At 49.8% G+C, this 20,293-nt stretch overlaps 1 protein-coding gene across 1 annotated transcript in view; it reads left to right on the top strand.

Annotated features, from left to right (window-relative positions):
* Positions 1-20,293, top strand: part of AKNA (AT-hook transcription factor) — a 50,070-nt gene that overhangs the window by 23,674 nt on the left and 6,103 nt on the right. Inside the window, exons 7-20 of the mRNA XM_023510566.1 lie at positions 1,278-1,552; positions 2,020-2,227; positions 4,382-4,530; positions 4,631-4,828; positions 5,679-5,925; positions 6,809-6,915; positions 7,586-7,797; positions 11,392-11,551; positions 14,358-14,534; positions 14,890-15,005; positions 15,646-15,792; positions 18,143-18,238; positions 19,697-19,807; positions 20,083-20,275. Coding sequence (XP_023366334.1) covers positions 1,278-1,552; positions 2,020-2,227; positions 4,382-4,530; positions 4,631-4,828; positions 5,679-5,925; positions 6,809-6,915; positions 7,586-7,797; positions 11,392-11,551; positions 14,358-14,534; positions 14,890-15,005; positions 15,646-15,792; positions 18,143-18,238; positions 19,697-19,807; positions 20,083-20,275 — 2,396 coding nt within the window. The remainder of the gene's footprint in view (positions 1-1,277; positions 1,553-2,019; positions 2,228-4,381; positions 4,531-4,630; positions 4,829-5,678; positions 5,926-6,808; positions 6,916-7,585; positions 7,798-11,391; positions 11,552-14,357; positions 14,535-14,889; positions 15,006-15,645; positions 15,793-18,142; positions 18,239-19,696; positions 19,808-20,082; positions 20,276-20,293) is intronic.

The raw sequence follows: 20,293 nt of genomic DNA, 5'->3' as shown, positions 1-20,293 counted from the left end.
AAAAAAAAAGTAGTTGACAAACTAAGGTTAAAAAAAGGCAAAGAGACCCTTAAGAGAACAATGATTGGCTTATTTCCTTTTGGACTTCAGAGTTTTAGGCAACTCTAATTATATATACAATTTAGATTCCTGCTGCAGCAGCCAGGGCCCTGTGAGGAGCAGGTGGAGGTCACCAGGCTGGACTGCCAGGGTCAAGGTAGGGGATGGTCAGCACCCTACCATCCCCTACCATCCCCCTACCATCCCCCTACAGGGGATGTGGCAGCCTCAGGGCCCAACAAGGCTGGGGTCCCCAGGGAGTTGTGACTGCAGGGATCTATTCCCACTCCCAGGTCTCCAGCTCCTCCCACTGGACACCCATCACAGTTAGGGAGACCATGATGCTTGGGGCACAGAGCAGGGTGGAGCTGAGAAAGGGTCTGCAGGGGCAGAGGCAGTGTGCCTAATTTGTGAAATAATATTATGGCATTGAGTATTTTCCTATGTAGTTACAGACATGCCATGTCCACTTTCCAGTTACAAAATGTGTGACATGCACCATGTTATATCATCACGAGGATGATCAAGGACCTTGGAAATTAGAACCATTCACTTTCTTCCTTGCTGTCCTAACTACCCCATGTTCAGGGAGATGTGACCAAGGGGCTGGTTTCTCAGTTATCCTTGGCTTCCGTCTATCCCCAGGGCTGAATGGCATGGAGATGATAGAAAGACAGGGATGATGATGCCACTGCCTGTATTTTGAGCCATGTCCTAAATGTGATCATGTTTGCTGTGGGAGCCTGGCGGAAGTGTTAGGACCAGGAGCTGGGGAGTCAGAAGACCCAGGTTCCCATCTTGACCCTGCAGCTCACTCACTCTGTGACCTTCATCAACTTAAATAACCTCTCTGTGCCTGAGTTTCATCCTTTTTAAATGAAGATGATAACTTACCCCTCTCATTATGATTACATGGAAGATGAAGCGGATAAATGCAAAGTGCCTTAGCACAGAGCCTCAGGGCTCAGCAAATGCAAGTCGGGCACTCAACTGCCTTGCCGTGACAAGACATCACCTGTCTTGATAATCTGTGAGGACTTGGGAAAAGAGTGCCTAATTTTCTGAAACCCCCAGTTTTGTACTTCAAGAATGAAGATCCAGAGTCTTGATCTGGACTTCTGGCTATGACAGTCATGGTGCATTAGGGTCCTTAAGAGTCTACCCAAGAAGGGCTGGTACTCTTGGGAGCTGGTGCCAAGGCTCTAAGTTGGAACACTCCTGTGCCAGTCTGATGGCAGAGAGGTAGCCAGGGCTGGCAGCCTCCAGAGGGCCCCAGCCCCAGCTGCTCTCTAGTCCCATGGCTTCCCACAAATTGTCTCATCCACTGTGTCTACAGAGACGGGGTTAGTGGGCTGAGCACTCAGGCCTCCCTGGTCTGGTTTCAGGGCTTCCAGCAGCTGAAAGATGCCCACGCAGCCCTAGAGGAAGAGTACCTGAAGGCCTCCAGGGAGCAGTACCTTGCCCAGCAGCCTACCAGCTCCAAGGGGACACCTGGGGAATTTGATCCTAGCAGGTACTTGCTGGGGAGGGATGCCCAGAAGGGCAGATGGGACAGACCGTTGGGTTCCCTCTGTCTCCAGGAGGGAGGCAATTTGTTCTCATAGTTTTTACACAAGAGGAACAGAGAGAACTCCTATCCCAATTAGCAACATAGTCAAATGGTGCAATATTTGAAAGCTGCCTGTGGTTATGTCCCTGTGGATGCGATGAGAAGTCACCTGGGAGATAAGAGCTGAAAATCCCTATCAGACAATTGGGAAACTGAGGCCAGAGGGGCACAGGATTTACTTAAGGCCCCACAACCTGTGGGCCTGGGGCCTCCTAAATCCCAGCAGAGCCTTCTTTCATGGTCTTTATTTTGAGTTCTCTACATCATCTGAATGGTGACACTAAGGGGATCCTACATGGGCATTCCCTGGGGCCTCTGCTGTGACACATGCTCCTGGGCCTACCTGATGTGACTGCCATCCTGGGTTCCAGGGAGCTGGAGGCGGAGATATACCACCTGGGAATTTGCCTGGAAGAGCTGAAAGACCACATGAACCAGACCCAGCAAGAGTCTGAGCCATCCAGGTCAGACCCAGCTCTGGACAGCTCCCTAGCCACACCCCTCTCCCACCAGCCAACACATCTGCCTGCTCCCTCGGAACAAGCCCCCACACCAGCCTTCAAGACCCTCTACCCTAAGGTACCTCTTAGTTCAACCTTATTGAACTCTTCCTTCATGCATTCCTTTCTTTATTGCTTATTTAGGAAGTATGTACCATAAGCCAGGACCAAAGAAGACACCTGAAGGGGACTCAGTGGGGTGGGAAGAGGTGGGGAATGTGCCCTCTACCCTTGTGGAGTATTCTGTATAATTAATGCATTTACAGTTATTTAATCATAATTTTGATCAGTGCTCTGAAGGAAAATTACGGGGTTCTATGATAAGTAGATATCAGGGTAACATGATGGAGTTTGGGTGGGACTCCAGTGAAACTTTCCCCAAAGAAATAATATTTAAATGAGGTCTGAGGGTCAGCAGGAACTGTAGGTACAGAAGGAGAAAGCATCCAGCAGGGGAAGCAGCCTGTGCAAAGGCCCTGTGGCTAGGGTATGGAGAGCGAAGGGAAATAATAGTGTGAGATGTGGCTGGAGAGGCAGCAGGGACCCTGTGATGGAAGGGCTTGTCAGTTAACAGGAGTGTGGCCTTAAGCTTTGCTGATTTTTCAGCAGGAGATTTGTGGGTAGCCCAGTCTGAGGCTGGAGGTGAGGAGGTGGTGGGGCAGAGGCAGAGGCATGCATGGACTTGAGAAAGGACCAGAGGTGTGTTTGACTGGCCTAGGAGTGGCATGAGAGGGAAGGGAGACAAGTGTGACCTGCGGGCTTCATGTGTAGTTCTGTGGGATAAAGGGGTGAGGCCTAGACAAGGCCGCACATGGGTAGGGGCTTTGTGGAAGTCTCCCCAGCCTGCATCTCACCTCCTAGAGAGATGATCACTCTCTCCATTTTTAACAAACTGAGTGTGGTATGGTTGCACAGATGACAAAAGTAGGGTATCTACACCTCCAATCTTTTGTTGCCTGTGCTGTAAAGGCTTGTCTGTGGAGAATGGGAACAGGAGAGAGGGCCTGGAGCATTAGGGTGGGGCACTGGGAGGATATCCGTGCCAGCCAAGGTCTTGTTGGGGGAAGTCCTCTCACACCATGCTGTGCCCTAGAGGGTAAAGAAACGCCAGCAGGCAGCATCACATGTGTGAACGGGGGTGGGGGGGGGTAGGGGGGAACCTGAGCAGGTTGCCTTGGTGGGGACCTGTGCTCTTGCAGTGAAGGTGTTTGGGAGGCTGGGGTACCCTTGCTGGAATGGAAGAGGATCAGGAGAGATGCTTCTGGTTTGAAATCTGGGTTCAAATTAGCTCTGCCCCTCACTATGTAACTTTGGGCAAATCATCTGAGCCTCAGTTACCTGTGTGTTAAGTAGGTTGTAATAACCGTCCTGGGGAGATTATTGTGAAGGGCTGTCTGTGTGCTGTCGGGCACATAGTTCACTCTGTTCATGGCAGGCAGGATTGAAAATCACAGGGTCCAGTCTCTACGTTTTGCACATGCATGAAAGTGTGGCGAGGCTAGGTGTGGCGGCTCATACCTGTAATCTCAGCACTTGGGTAAGCCGAGTTAGGAAGATCATTTGAGTCCAGGAGTTTGAGGCCAGCCTGGGCAACATAACAAGACCCTGTCTTAAGAAAAAAAAACTTTTTAAATTAGCCAGGTGTGGTGGCAAGTGTGCCTATAGTCCCATCTACTTGGGAGGCTGAGGCAGGAGGCTCGCTTGATCTCAGGAGTTGGAGACTGCAGTGAGCTATGATTGTGTCGATGAACTCCAGCCTGGGTGACAAAACAAGGCCCCTGTCTCAAAAGGGTGGGGAGGGGTAGAATGAGTGAGCATAACATATTTCTTACTTTTCTTTTTTTAAGACAGAGTCTCACTCTGTCACTTTGTCACCCTGGGTAGAGTGCCATGGCGTCAGAGCTCACAGCAACCTCTAACTCCTAGATGCAGGCTATCCTCTTGCCTTAGCCTCCCAAGTGGCTGGGACTATAGCCATCCACATGACACCTGGCTAGTTTTTCTATTTTTAGTAGAGACAGGGTCTTGCTCTTGCTCAGTCTGGTCTTGACCTCCTGAGCTCAAGCAATCCATCCGCCTTGGCCTCCCAGAGTGTTAGGATTACAGGTGTGAGCCACTGTGCCCAGCCACATTTCTTACTATTCAACATGAAGCACAAGCCTGGCATGATATTAGTGCTTCAGAGTTGCTTATGTATCTGCTGAATCTCTGTCCCTCCACTTTTTGGCCCCAGCCTGACGCTGCGACCGCTGGCTCCTGCTCAGAGAACGTGAAGGTGAGCTCTGACAGCAGTGAGGTAGAGGAGAGGCCTCAGGACCTCCCGGCCTCACTCAGGCACAAGGAGCTGCACGTGGAGCAAGATTTCCCCGGCCTCCTGGAGCAGTGAGTGCCCCTCAGACCTGACCTGGGTGTCTGGCTGGCCGTCGGATCCTGGATGCCCCTGCTGCCCCGAGGTCACGCCCCTCCATGCGTTCTTTTGCAGGTATCTCAGTGTGAAGTCTCTCCCAGAAGCCATGAGGATGGAGGAGGAAGTAGAGGAGGGAGAAGAGGAGGAGGAGGAGGAAGGCCACACCCTGGAAGTTGACGGGCTGTCTCTGGCTCCAGGAAAAGCAGAGGCCACCAGGGCTCCTCCCAGGCAGCACCTGGCACAGGCTAAGAAAAGTCGCAGGGCCCCCCTTGAGTAAGTCACTGAGCCTTCCCTACAGAGTATCCTGGGCCACTTGAAACCAGGGGGTGATCATTGTCAGGGTGACTTAGCACATGACAGCGTAGACTTGGCTTGCCTGTCCTGTTTCTCCACAGTGTGGAGCACGTACCTCTGATAGCCCAGGGGAATGGTTTGGGGTGGAGTGAGACTCAATCTTCACTAGGACAGATGCAGTGATAAATAATGTGATTCTCCTGTCAGTCTCTGCCCTTCTGATGACACCACGGAAAAAGTCTCAGTTAGTGCTGGTATGTCTTTAATGCCTGTCTGAGAGCGAAAGAGAGGGAGAGAAAGAGAGAGAGAAATGCACCAGTGAGTATGGAAGCCGGCCTCAGGCCCGGAGCTTTAACAGGAGGCAATAGGAGCTATTAGAATATAATAATGTTGTTTCAGATTTTCTGTATTTATTTTCAAGTTAGTTTCTATTGGTAACATGAAATACTGGTCCTCTGTTTATAATAATGACCTCCAGTCTTTTAAGAAGATGGAAGTTTATGGAAACGGCTGAAATAGGGGAGGGGGATATAACTGCTGGAGGCTGGGAACCACCGCTTTAGCTTACTTGTTTTCACAAAATTCCCTCTGGGGTGCATTGCGTGGGTCTTGTTAGCATCCCTGTTCACAGTTGAGAAAAGTGAGGGTGAGACGGGAAGTATCTTGCCCAATGTCACTTAGCTAGAAGGTGGCAGAACCGGACACCCAGGAGTGCCTGACTCTAGAGCTTGTGCCCCAGGCACCTTGGCTCCAGGAACAGGTCAAACCCCAGGGCAGCACTGCCTGTCTTGTGGCAGGGCTTAGGGATGCTCTTCTCTTCCCCTGCCAGGGAGGCCATGGAGCAGATAGTACCTGTGGAGCCACCAGGCTTCCAAACATCCCTGGCCAGGGACAGGCATATGCTGGGCCCATGTAAGGCCAAGGCAGCTCCCCCAGGCCCTGAGATGCTACCCCACCCTCTGAGCGGCAAGTCCATAGCATCCCACCAGAGCAGTATGACCAGCCTGGAGGGGAGCGGCATCTCTGAGCACCTTCCACAGAAGTCTCTGCACCCACCTGGCAGACCCCACCCGGAGGTGAGTGTCTACTTGGGGGCCTGGACCATCCCTGGGTCTCCTGAGTTTTCTGCCTCCAGGACTTTGCTTATGCCATTCCTTCTCAGAATGCCTGCTGCCCTTGTCCCTGAGAGCCACTCTCCTGCCTGACATGCAGGGCTAGGCCCAGTGCTCCCCCAGCCCAACCCTCTGCCAGAGCTCTATGGCCCTTCTGAGAGCTTATAGCCCACTGCCTGTTATTTCTCAGAGGCGACTTGGCACAGCCAGGGTGCTGCCATTGACTGTATGCCCTTTGTGCCATTAGAGCAACAACTATTGCACTGCCTTATGGAATGATGCACATATATGCACATGCACACTCACACATGTACACATGCATACATGCACACATAGATGTGCACACACACACACACTTCTGAGTCCTAATGAGCCTGAGCAAGTCTGCACTAGACCATGAACTCACTGAGAGCAGGTACCTGTGTTGCTCTGCTTCTGTTCTTTAAGCAGGGTGTTAAACCCAGTGGGTGGGAGCTATACATGTTTGATGGGTTTGTTTTCCCAATGCACTGGGCATTTAGGATACCATGGTGTTCTCGGCCCCAACCAGAAGAAGCTGGAAATAAGACTTCCTCCTTCTTTGGCTAGTCCTTGTCTGCCGCTGTGTCTCCCAAGGTCTGTGGCTGCCACTCCTTAGGGAGGCAGGACTTGCTCAGGGTCCTCTCAGGGTATGAAGTCTCTGCCATCTTGTGCTGTGGCCTCAGGACCCTCCCCCCTTGGACCTGGCTACTGGGAGCTGAGCCAGCCTCTCTGGTCTGGGAATCCTTAGGAGGTGCAGCCCAGGCCAGGATTTGGGAAGGTGCCTTGGGCACATTCCCCAGACTTACAGGGACACTGCCTCTTTCAGGAGACCTGGATGGCATCCCCAGAGACAGACAGTGGCTTTGTGGGCTCAGAAACCAGCAGAATATCACCTGTTACCCAGACCCCAGAACACCGGATCTCACACATCAGGTATCCCAGGATCCCACAATTGTCCCATCAGTGCCACAGACCTAGGGTAGCCTGGGGCCAAAGTGCCCATGACACCCAGCAATAGTTCCTCATTCTCATCTTAGGGGTTCAGAGAGGGGCCATGACTTGCCCAGGCTCACATAGCCAGTTAGCAACAGACAAGTAAATTATTTTTGTGGAGCAAATGAATGCATGAATGAGCAAATGAATGAAAATTGCAGAGAGGGTAGTATAAGGTGAACAGGACATAGACAAAGGGCACTCAGGGTGTCTGCATGGAACCCACAGGACAAAGGGAGAGGGCAGAGAGATGTGAGTGAACAGTGATGTGATGGAGCCTCCATGTAGACAGTGGTCTCCAAGGTTAGGTGCAGGCCTCCTAAGAGGCAGACATACAACCCAAGTGTCCATGCAAAGAAAGGATTAGAAATTCTATTTTTCTTTATATATTCTGGAAAATAAATTGAGCTTTATTATTCTGCCTACATACTGGCAGATGTACTGCTATACAGATCATAAAAAAGTGGATGCATAATGTGGGTACATCCTGGGAAATAGTGTACCACCAGGTGTGTGGAATCCCAGAGGTTGGGAGCTCACTGTGTTGGGTTAGGCTAGAAGGCTCTGGCCCTGCAGGCTGAGGGCTTCTGTCTCCCTGCATGGCCACCAGCAGCTCAGGAACATTAACCCAGCCCTTCACTGCAACTACGCCCCTGCATGGAGCTTCCCACCCCAAGGCCAGGCGTTCTCCAGTCCCCAGAAAAGCCGTGGAGCCCAGCACTCCTAGGACAAGAGCCCAGAGGCACCTCTCCACCGCAGGCAGGCCTCTCCAGCAGAGAGCACCCAGCTTCCGCCAGGAGCAGGCCTTGGTGGCCGGGATGAGTAAGTGGATGGATGGCTCTGGGGTGACTGGGCTGCAGGGATTGAAAGATCAAACAGAAAACTTGCATTATCCTATAAGAATGAAGTATTATAGAGGTTCATTACAGGAAAGTTTGAAATTACAAATAAGGTGGGAAAGGGGGGGGGAAAGGCAAAAATATGCTGGACCCATCAGTGCAAACGTTTGGTATAGAATCTATGGGCTGTTTTCTATGCTGACGCAGATGTGTATTTATTTTCCTGCACAGTCACACACCGCATCACAACATTTTGGTGAAGGACAGACCACAGTTACAGCGGTGGTCCTGTAAGATTTGAAAGGAGCTGAAAAATTCCCATGGGTATGGACATTGCAGCCATGCTGGTGCAATGCATTACTCATGTTTTTGTGTGTTACTCACAAGTTTGTGGTGATGCTGGTATAGACAGCTACTGCACTGCCACATAGTCAAGGCCAGAATAGCACTTACAATTACATATCACACATAATACTTGATAATTATGATAATTGACTATGTTATTGGTTTGTGTACTTACTATATTATACTTTTTTTAATTAAATCATAGCTGTGTACATTAATATTATCATGGGGTACAGTGTACTGTTTCTATATACAATTGGAAATACTTTCATCCAGCTGGTTAACACAGCCTTCATGTCTTTTTCTTAGTTATTATGTTATTTATATTCTACATTTAGAGAGACTCACATGTACCCTTATAGGATGAACCATAGGCGTGATCCCACCAGTCCCCCTCCCCCTCACCTCTCCTCCTTCTCCCCTCTTCCCATATTCCTGGGCTCTGTTATACTTTGTAATTGTGAGGTTCAAGTGTACTCCTTTCACTTAGAGATTTAAAAAAGTTAACTTCAATATCACTTCGGGAAAAATTCTAGAGGAAGCCATTTGTTATAGGAGATGACAGCTCCATGTGTGTAACTTCCCCTAAAAACCTTCCAGTGGGACAAGGTGTAGGGGTGGAAGACAGTGGCATTGATGATCCTGACCCTGAGTAGGCCTCGGCTAATGTGTGTGTGTGTCTCAGTGGTTAACCAAAAGTTGAAAGAGTTAAAAAAAACAAAAAACAAAAAACAGTTTAAAAGCAGGAAAAACCTCATAGAATAAGAATGTAAAGAAAAAGTATTTTTGTACAGCTCTATAATGGGTTTGCCTTATAAACTGTGTTATCACAACAGAGTAAAAGGGAGTTAAAAAGGTGAAAATGTCTTTGAAGGAAACAAGTTACTGCTGAATGTAAAAAAAGTTATTACTGAAGAAAGACAAAATTTTAAAATCAATTTAGTCTAGCCTAGGTGCTAAGATTATAGGTATGATCCATCCCCACAGGGACCCTCAAGTGCCCTGGGGGAGGCACACCCTTCCCTCTTGCCCCCATTCCCATAGGCCCCAATAACCACTAGTCTGTTCTCCATTTCTAGAATTTTGTTATTTCAAGAATGTTATGTAAAAAAAACCTCGCCCGGCTTTTTTTTAATCTTTTAGACCAGTGTTTTTCAACTTTTTTTTGTAGTTAAACTTTTACAGTACACTTACATTATGTTGATCCAAAAAAAGAGTAAAACAAAAAGAGAATAGACTTACTGTGCTTTGAACTTCTTTCAAAAGTAATTTAATTAATGATTTAAAAATCTTCTCAGTATGCCTAAGATCTTCTTATAGCGCACACCAGTTGCCTCTTTTTAAGGTACACTGTATAAAATCATTTTTAATTAAACTTTTTATCTCAAGATAATTATAGATTCACATGCAGCTGTAGGGAATAATCCCCAGACAGTCCATGTATCTTGACTCAATATAATATCTTGTAAAACTATAGTACAGTGGCCTAGTCAGATGTCACCATTGCTACAATCAAGATAAAGAACATTTCCATCCCAGGCAGCGCCTGTGGCTCAAGGAGTAGGGCGTGAGCCCCATATACCGGAGGTGGCGGGTTCAAACCCAGCCCTGGCCCCAAACTGCAAAAAAGAAAGAATATTTCCATCCCCACAGGGACCCTCATGTGCCTTCTGGGTGGCACACCCACTCCTCCCCCCACCTTCCATAGGTCCTGGGAACCACTAGTCTGTTCTCCATTTCTATGATTTTTTGTTATTTCAAGAATGTAATGTAAATGGAATCACATAACATTTCAGGATTGGCTTTTTCACTAAGCATAATTCTCTGGAAATTTATCTGGTTGGTCCATGTATCGGTACAGTAAATTCCCCATTACCTAGCACCCACAGGGATTGGCAGATTCTGGATAAATGTAGTTTCTGGTTACTTGAGAGTTACTATTAAAAATAAGCCTATTTCTATACCTCATACTATACCATACCATACCATAAACCAGGCATCCTCAAACTATGGCCCACGGGCCACATGCAGCCCACCTAGGACATTTATCCGGCCCGCTAGGTGTTTTTGCCGCCACTGCCTGTCCTGCTTAGCAGTCGATTTGTCCCCGCAGTCTGGCCCTCCAGTGGTCTGAGGGACAGTGAACTGGCCGCCTGTTTAAAAAGTTTGAGGACCCCTGCATAAACTCTTTATTGACTCCATATGAATATTGAAATACACTAATTAAAAGCAAATTAAGACAAAGATAAACTTCACTTACTGTAATACAGTTTTACTGTATTATAAAACATCTTTGTAAATGCAATTTTAGCTAAATGGCAGTCAATATACTTTTCAATGTCTTTGCCATATTTTTTTAAGTTCAAGTAACTCACATTAACATTTAAAACTGTTACAGAGAAGACCTGGGAGCCCTCGGAGTGATGCACGAAGCAGGGGCTTACTAATGGCAAGGCGCACCAAGTTTAAACTCTGATTTCAGGGGGGAGCCAGGTCACATGCCAGTTGCTTGAGTTCTGGGTAATGGGAGTTTACTATAGTTCATTTCTTTTTCTTTTCTTTCTTTCTTTTTTGTTTTTTGTAGAGACAGAGTCTCACTTTATCGCCCTTGGTAGAGTGCTGTAGCGTCACAGCTCACAGCAACCTCCAGCTCTTGGGCTTAGGCTATTCTCTTGCCTCAGCCTGCCGAATAGTTCGTTTCTTTATATGCTGCTAAGTGGTAGTCAAAGGAGTTCATTATTTTTAATGCCTGGGCCAGATTAGTGGTCTTTAATCTTTGCTCGCCTACCCCTTTCGGAGGTTAGTTAAAGGTTATTAATGCTATACCCGAAACACACACACTTATGAAGGTGTGATGTAATTTCGGAGGGGTGTGGAGGCCAGTCTCAGAGCTGCTTGGTGAGATAGTGACAAAGTCATGGGAGAATGAAGGAGCAATTAACTCCTCGCAGGTGAAGGTCCTAAAGATTTGGAGAGGAAGGTGTAACAGTGGTGGGAGGAGGGTTTCTAGTTAGAAGCAGCTGGGCAGGACCAGCCCCCCCCATGCCCCACTGTCAGCAAAAACCAGATCTTCTGACTTTGAGGTCAGTGGGTCCCTGGCGTCCCAGGAACTTCATCTGTGACCTTGACCCGGGCACCATCTCTTCATTCCCTCCATCATTCCACCCACACAAGTTTGAGCTTCAGTGTTCTCTTTGCCTAAACTCACTTTGGTCTCTCTCTGCTTCCCTAGCAGTCCCTGGCTCAGAGTTCAAGGGACAAAATAAGATTTCTGAACAAGTGCCCTGCAGGACAATCAACCCACCCCTCACCCCGGTCCCAACAGCTACTCCGGTGCCCCGTGGACCAGCCGAGACCACCCCCGACCTCCTCCTCACCAGGGCAGGGCGAGAGTAAGTTGGATGCTGGGACTATCATCATACAGCCGGGACTGTGGTGCCCGGGGTAGATATCCTGAGGCCAGACAGACCTGGGTGCTCTGCCTTGAAGCTCAGGGCGGTTTCAGTGGGACCTCATTGACCTAGATTTCAAGGACAGACACTTCTCCTCAAAGTGGGAAATGACCTAAAGGCTCAGCCCCATCTTACATCTCCCTTCCTAGATGAGTCTGCACTTGCCATCCAGGGATGTGTTTTCTGCAGTTTTTTCATTCATTGTATGAATTAAGAAGCTACTTTGGTTTTTGGTTTTTCAATCCACCTGGAGTTTTTCTACTAAGAAAGTAGCTCCTTACCTGGTTGGACAGAAATGGGCAGATAGGTTAGTCAGTCCTCTCACCTGCCCTTTTGTATTTGCTTCGGGCCAATACTCATTTACCCACCTTTGCTGGGTGGGGTGCCCGTCCCGGTTGCACTGGGGAGCCTGCTTCTCAGTAACCAACCTGAGGCTTCCTTGTCCCATGCAATTACGAGGCTGTCACGTTGCTGATTGCAAAGTCATCTCCAGCTGCTGGTGTTTGGATTCCTGGTCTGAGTTTTATTCGTCTTCCTCTGCAGCCTTCCATGTAGGAAGGAGAGGCTTATTTGTCTGTTTCAGATCCTGGGAACATAATAATGCACAAGACCCTGTCCTTGGCATCATGAAGCCACAGACAAATAAACAGGCATTGCACCCCCAGTGTAATAAGTACAGTGATGGCAGAAGTCCTAAGAGCTGTGGGAATGCAGAAAATGGGCATCTAGCTTAGCTCAAGGCCTCAGGGAAGACTTCCTGAAGGAAGCGGTAGCTCAGCTAAGATCAGAAGGAAGAGAGGTGGAAGAGTATCTTCAGCAGAGGGAACGGCATGTGCAAAGGCTGAAGAGATGAGAAAGTGGCTGTCACCTTTGTGGAGCCAGATATTCTTTACGGCTGGATTCTGGAATATGATGCAGGAGAGTGTGGGTTGCTTTGCTTAAAAGCAAAGGGGTAGGCAGGGAGACCTGGGGGAGATCTTACCGGGCCTTAAAGGCCACAGTGAGAAGTTTAGACGGGGGCTCACCTCCAAAGAGTCATTCACTGAATCGTCTACATCATGAGGACAGCCAGGGGTATTTTAAGCAGGGGAGTGGCAGAGTCCGATGGATGGTGTAGAGAGTTCTCTGGCTGCTAGGAAGGTGAGAACAGGGGCTGAGACACTGCTAAGAAGGCTGCCTCAGCCAGGAGAGAGGTGGTAGGGCCTGGGCTCTCGGGGGGACCCCTCAGGAAGGGAAGGAGGGATAACTCAAAAGAGATATTTAGGCCACTGGGCCCACAGGACTCGGTAGCTGATTAATATATCAGGAGGTGTTTAGGGAAGAAGAGTCTAGAATGACACATTTCTGACTGGCCGGTCGGTTGGATACTGATACCTTGCATGGAGATGGGAAAGTAAATTTGCAGAGAGAGATGAGTTTTCAGTGCCAGTCAGCATCCAGCAACTAAGGGGTTAAGTTGGGAAGCCTGAGCTCTTGCTAGAAACAGCCAGAGGGGAAGTGACTCCCCAGCCTCAGGCCTAACACACCTTCCTCCAGGCTTTCTGACAGGGAGCCAGAGCCTCCCTTCAGGGGTTAACTAGGGACTGAGCTCTCAGGCTGTGGCCCTCCTGGTTTGCTGTGGAAACCCAGTCTCCTGGGAGATTGCCAAGGGAACCTACTGCCTTTGGACGCACAGTGCTGGGACAAAGCCTGTAAGAGGTCTCCCCTCCTTCTGGCACACTCACCAGAGAGTTTATGTTTGCCTGAGGTGGCACCAGGAGACACTCACCCGCAAGTCCAGGGTTCACCAGGCAAGCACCGACCCCGAGGAGAGCCTCGCCCGGAAGCCAGCCCAGGAGTAGATGTAGAGCCCACAGCAGCCAGCAGGACAGCCATGCCCATTACGTACTCTGCCGCTGCTCCGTGTGTAGGGGTCTCGTGGAAAGGGGATCTGGGTGGGATTGTCTGCCACAGTGCCAGCCATGCCCAGGGAGCAGGCCCCCGGCAGTGCGGGGACCGATTGGAGAGAAATGCAAACGGGATTTGTTCCACAGATGCTCGTGGCTAGAGACTGGGCTGTGTTTGGGGGGTTTCACCCAGACCTTGCAGACAGCATCCTGCCAAGGACCCTCCTTATCCTCTCCCTGCATACGGTACTCTACTCCCTCTTGAAGCCTGGATCTGGTTGTGTGATATTGCCTGAGCACCTGTGAGGTGTAGGGCCTCGGGCTCTGAGATGAGGAAGGCTGCTTCCGGCTGCCTGCCAGGGGCTCCGTGTCCAGGTGGGACACAGGTGGTGGGCATCATCTTCCAGGTGTGAGAGATGGGCTTGAACAGTGGCAGGAAACTTCTCTGTGCAACCCAGAGGGAGCCACTGAGCAAGGGAAGGAGGAGCCAGGCCTGGGACAGAGAGCCAGGGTTGAAATTCTAAAACAGAACCTCAGCCAGGACCCTCTTTCTTCAGCACCCTCTTTTCTATCTTAAGAATTTCTCACTGGTGTTTCTGAATAGGGATTCAGACCCTGTGTGTTAGAAAGGTTCTGTTTTGTTCCCCAAACACACAGGGACATAAATTCAGAAAGGTTTCGAGATGTGTAGCAAGAAAAGGGATGCACAGGGAACTTCCAGAATCATGTGGCAGCAGAGCTGGACCCCATACCTACTGGGAAGGGACAAAGGCCACTGCATCTGGGTACATTTTGGGGGGGTTGCTTCAGCTCTGTTCCTCATACATCTGTTCTCATTTCTGTCTCCACCCCAACTCCAGCCAGGCCATCCGTGAACTGCAAGAAGAGGTGTCTCGGCTCCGTCTGCGGCTGGAGGACAGCCTGCACCGGCCGCACCAGCGCAGCTCTGCACACTCGGCATCTGCTGTTGACCGCCCCACCCAGACCCGGGACCGGCCAGCAGATTCCTTAACCTCCTGGAGTTCCCACTATGGCAGGTGGGTGACCCCCAATCTCTCATCTCTCTGCCCTAGTGGCAGCCTCAGAAGGTGGGCTTGGCCTCTGGCTCTCCCAGACATGTGGACTAGTCACTGCCACATTCCTCTCTCGCTCATCCATGCTTTCATTCACTCTTACATTTGTTCACTATCTTATTTGACAGATGAGGAAACTGAGGGTCAGAGAGGGTCAGAGCCATCTCCTGTGAGAGTGACTCCAGAGTCTTTGGTTTTGGCTTCTGTGATCTCTTCCATTGTGTTATAAACATTTCTCCAGGCTGACCTTCTCATGGGTCATCCTTAAAGGCTGCGTAAAACCTCACACAGCAATCCTATCCCTCTTTCCTTTTGCTAGTAAATCCACAGAGAGGTTGTCTGGTGAGCCTGGAGGTGAAGAACAGACTATCTCCTCAGGAAGGCAGCGACCCAGGTCCTCCTCAGTGCCTCGGGAGGTGCCCCGACTATCCCTGAGTAAGTGACCACTTTCCAGGAACAATTTCTGGAGGCCAGTCTGAGCACATTGGCTCAATGATCAGGGACCACAGCAATAGAGTTCAAGGCAGCTCGGAGGTTTTGAGTACATCTGTTTTAGGCTATTTGGGTGCTCTGAAGTACAGGGCACTGCTAAGGTACTGCACACCTGCTGTGTGTAGGGTGTCTGTAAGGGCTTTGTAAAATATCATCCTTGCAAGATGATCATATTTATTCATATTCTGCAGATAAGGATGCGAAGCCAAGGGAGCACAAGGGACATGCCTGCAGGGTCATAGCTCTGGAGTTAGTAGCTGGGATTAAACCCCAGCTCACCTCCACTCGTCCTTAGCCACATTGTTTACCTACTTGAGCAGTTAAAGGGACAGTAACTGGGTAGTGATAACAGTGTCCTCCTGGCAGGATTTCTCTGCACAGGTGCGTGACACAGCACACCCAGACTATCCAGGCTAGCGTTTAGCATGGGGTCAGGGTTCTGACATCAGCTCTTCTGACTAAGGGGCAGATCAGGAATTAAAGTTCAGGCACCTGCCCCAGAGCCTAAACTCTTGATACATCCACTCCTCAAGTTGTGTGGCCCCACCCCTGCACCCTCTGATGGCCCTGTCTTTGCACTCAGGTTCAGAATCCGAGCCACCCTCCCCCCGACTGTGCTCTGAGAAGAGCAGGACCAGCCAGGACAGTCCACGGGCAGCTCAGGATGGAAAGAGTGGGATGGGGAGCACCAGACGTTCAGATAGAGTCACCTTCCGGGGCCAGTACACAGGTAGGTCTCCAGCGAGGGAGGGCCAGGGTAAGAGCTGTCCCCAGGGTGGTCTCCTCTATTATGAAAAGCCTTTTCTGTTTACCAGTGAGCTGTTCAAATATTAACATTTTCTATGCATTCTGTGATATGAAAACCAGCAGGGAGCATCGCCTCCATGAATCTCAGTGTGTTCATTCATTCATTCATTTAGCAGTTTCTGATGCCTCCCCACTGCCAGAGTGCACGTTTGGTTCTGGGAAGCCGGTCCATCATAAAGAGGTTTATGGTCACCTTCTCTTTGCCAGGCCAGATGTACAGGGTGAACACTGAGTCATGTGTCATTTACACCTGGTTTTCGTCCAGGTTCTGATGCCCTGAGGGACCTTTCTATCTCATGAACTAGAGACCTGGCACAGAGGAAAACTTGAGATGACACACAGGTGCTAGTGGTGACTGACACCTGTAGTCCCAGGACTTTGGAAGGCTGAGCCAGGAGAATTGTCTGAAGCCAGGCCAGTTCAAGACTAACCTGGGCAACACAGTGAAACCCCATCTTTACAAAAAAAATGAGAAAAATTAGCTACTCAGGAGGCTGGGGCGGGAGGGTCGCTTGAGCCCAGGGGTTCAAGGCTTCAATGAGATATGATGATGCCACTGCACTCTAGCCAAGGTGACAGAGGGAAACCCTATCTCTAAACAAAATAAATAAATTTAAAAAATGGTTTTTTTTAAGAAGAGATGACATGTAGTATTTTCTTTCTTCTTTTTTTTTTTAAAGCAAAGTCTTACTTTGTCGCCCTCAGTAGAGTGCCATAAAGCCTCATAGCTCATAGCAACCTCAAACTCTTGGACTCAGTGATTTTCTTGCCTCAACCTCCTGAGTTGCTGGGACTATAGGCGCCTGCCACAATGCCCGGCTATTTTTGGAAACAGAGTTTCACGGTTGCTCAGGTTGGTATGGAACTCCGGAGCTCAAGTTATCTGCCTGCCTTGGCCTCCCAGAGTGCTAAGATTACAGGCATGAGCCATTGTGCCCAGCCCCTGACATGCAGTATTTCAAAAGCTTAATGTTAAAACAATATATATGGATATGGTTCCCACCTTCATAAATCTGACTACGTAGCAGAAAAGACAATAACAAATGAGCGATTACAGTGACGTATCTGTCACTGATATCTGGCTGAGTGGGGAGGACCACCCACATCAGTTACCAGGGATGAGGCAGAAAGCCAGAAGCACACTGAGGAATTAGAAATAAGAGTGTCAGGAAGTCCGGGGACTTCCAGTGCTACCTACACAGTGTGAATTATGAGCCCCCACAATACAGAGGGAACCACACAGGGTGGGGAGAAGTTGAGCCTGTCTGTCTACAGTGGCTTCAGGTGACATCCCAAAGGTCTTATCTGAGATGTGGGGTGGCTAATGCAGGCAATGGGAGGACCAGCTTCCTAGTGACACTGAGTGCTTCCATCCACCAGCCAGTGGGCGGAGAACCTCACCCATGCGGCCCTGTTTAGTCCTCCCAGACCATGACGCTGGTGCTATGATTACCCCCACTCCACAGCCACTCCACAGGGGGAGAAAATGCCACTGACCCCATGCCCAAGCCTTCAGGTCAGGGTCAGGAAGTCTCATCACCTATTTCTTCCTGGCCACTCTCAAATCCTGACTGACTTGGGCTCCTTGGTCGCTATGCATGTCAGGAGCTGGGAGCTGAAATGAAGCAGAGTAGGAGTCTAGAGAGAGCTTACAGTAAAGGATTTTAAAATGCGTGTTGAAGACCGGGCACGGTGGCTCACACCTGTAATCCCAGCAGCACTCTGGAGGCCGAGGCAGGTGGATTACTTGAGCCTACAAGATTGAGATCATCCTGTGCAAAAGCAAGACCCTGTCTCTAAAAATAGCCAGGCATTGTGGTGGACTCTTATAGTCCCAGCTACTTGGGAGGCTGAAGCAACAGAATCACTTGAGCCCAAGAGTTTGAGGTTGCTGTGAGATGTGACATCACGGCACTCTACTAAGGGTGACAACGTGAGACTCTGTCTTAAAAATAAAATAAAATAGGGTGGCACTTGTGGCTCAAGGAGTAGGGTGCCAGCCCCATATGCTGGAGGTGGTGGGTTCAAACGCAGCCCTGGCCAAAAACTGCAATAAATAAATAAATAAAATAAAGTAAAATAAAATAAAATAAAATGTGCATTGATACATAGGTGGATATGTATGTACATGTTTATACATGTACATATTTGTGCATATACAAGAGACAGAGAGAGACTATTAAAACCATTTGGAGGAAGAGGAAAGAAGTCATCATACCAGAATCCTCCCCAATGGAGAAGGCTGATACTGATTCTTTTGGTCTCTTTCCCAGGCCAGGAGTACCATCTTCCATCCCCTAATACTGTCCCCAAAGGCAATAGCACAGTCTCCTGTCCCCAGTGCCAGCCCATTCGGACCCAGGATGCAGGTGAGGCATGGTGCCAGGGAAACTGGCCAGGGCGGCCATGGCTGCAGCTTCTTGCTCTCAGGGCAGTGTGTGGCTGGGCCAGATGCGGGTTGTAGGTGGGTTGTCGGCACACATGAGGAAGCAGAATTGCCTGGGTGGCCTGCAATCACACCTGTTGCTCCAGATGCTGCTGCCAATGCCATCTTCCTTGATTTCAGAGGTTTCTGAAGGTTCAGGATAGATGCACTCCTGGCAGCAGGGGAGCTGGCTGCAGTGATTGCATCTTATCTCCCCTCCATCCTCTGTTCATCCTGTTCCTCAAACCCTGCACGGAGGCATAGTGGGGAAAGCAGTGGCCTGAGAATCTGGGCACTGGATTCTAGTTCCAGCTCCACCACTGCCTTGCTGTGTGACATGAGGACAGTTCCTTGACTTCTCTGAGCCTCAAGTTCTATGCCCACAATGGAGGAGATAGCCTCTGAAGTCTATTTAGGCAATGATCATGACTCATGATAATGAGCTGCCATTATTAAGCCCCTGCTGCAGAAAAGGCATCATGCCAAGAGTTTTACATACATAATCCTCACAATCCTATAAAGTAATACAGTACTATTATATCCATTTTACAGGTGAGGACACTGAGGCTCAGAGAGATTAAGTAACTTGTCCAAGGGCACACAGCCTATACATGGTAGACACAGGATTTGAACTCAGGTATTTCTGTCTCCAGAGTCACTTTACCACCATGTTTTTCTGCCTTTGCTAGAATTGAAGTCCCAGCAGGCCTCTCTGTTCATTCATTCATTCATGCAGCACCTACCCATACCAGGCCCTGAGACCTATTCCCAAGGAATATATGACAAAGCAGAGTGGTCAGAGCTGGGGTAGGGGAGCATGGGTTGGGCTGAGGGTATATGACAGCTTCGGTGGGATAGCTGAGCTGAGGCCTGGAAGAGAAACAGAGCAGCTCTGGAACTTACTCAGACACAGCACTGGGGATTTGTGTGGGAAGAGAGCAATAGTGCCCACTCTCCTCCTGCTCTCTTAGGGCTCCGCTGACTCCCTGGCTCCCCAGAGGGCTGTTTTGGGCTGTTCGCACGTGGAGAATGGGTCTGTTTCACTGGGGCTGAATGAGGGCTGCAGTTGGGAGGGCCCAGGCTTGGGACCCGAGGACCACCACTCCCCAGCTCTGAGACCTTGGCAAGTTATTCACCCCTTCCGCACCTGGGTCTCCTAGCGCTGCACTGGGGGAGTGAGGATAATAGCTAGCCCAGTGGCTTGTTTCATTTGATAAAACAAAGCAGGAGGCCCTCAGCAGAGTGAGTGCTTGCTCTCAATGCCGTGATTGATTGTGACATGGTCGTCACCCACACAGGTGGCTTGTCTCCTCTGCAGCAGATCCTGCAGAAAGCTCAGTGCAACAGAAGGTCTATGAATTAGACACAGTGCCTGTCTTGACATCTGTCCCTCCTCTTCCAGTTGGTGCTGCCACCAGGGACCCACTGGGACCAGCTCCCACTGCTGCCCTTTGCTGTCCCCTGTGTGGTCGAGCCGGACCCACCCCAGATAGCGCAAGCCCTGCCACCTCTGGTAGGAAAGGATGAACCGTTTCTTTCCAGCTAGACCCTTAGCTCTCTTTGACCAGGGTTTGGGGACCTGGGTGAGTTTAGCTGGAGTGACAAGTCTGTCCAGTCTGGAAGCAGAACAGTTGGGGCAGAAGATTGGTTTCCCCAACAGTGATGCTCCCCAGAGTGGTCAGCCTAGGGTCCAGCTCTCCCAGGGGAGGGGGTGCTTTAGGCCCTCTAAGCTCAGCTGGGTCTTCCCAAATGGTCAGACTCTCGTTCTGTGGTGTCCCTCCCTGACAGGTTCAGAGAAGGCAGCCACAAGGAAAAATGCACCTGCAACTTCCAGCCTCAAGAGGAGGAGCAAGCAGACAGGGTCGCCGCCCTGGCCACCCCCTGGGCTGTGGTACCTGGCAGCCGCGCCCTCATCACCAGCCCCTCCGGCCTTTGCCTACATCTCCTCGGTTCCCGTCATGCCTTATCCATCAGCCACTGTGTAAGAACTTTTCCTTCC

The sequence above is a fragment of the Otolemur garnettii genome, unplaced genomic scaffold, assembly GCF_000181295.1.
Source record: "Otolemur garnettii isolate 467f Iridium unplaced genomic scaffold, OtoGar3 scaffold00014, whole genome shotgun sequence".
Lineage (NCBI taxonomy): Eukaryota > Metazoa > Chordata > Mammalia > Primates > Galagidae > Otolemur > Otolemur garnettii.
Note: the sequence above shows the minus strand (reverse complement) of the source record. Positions and strands in the feature narration are given on the sequence as shown.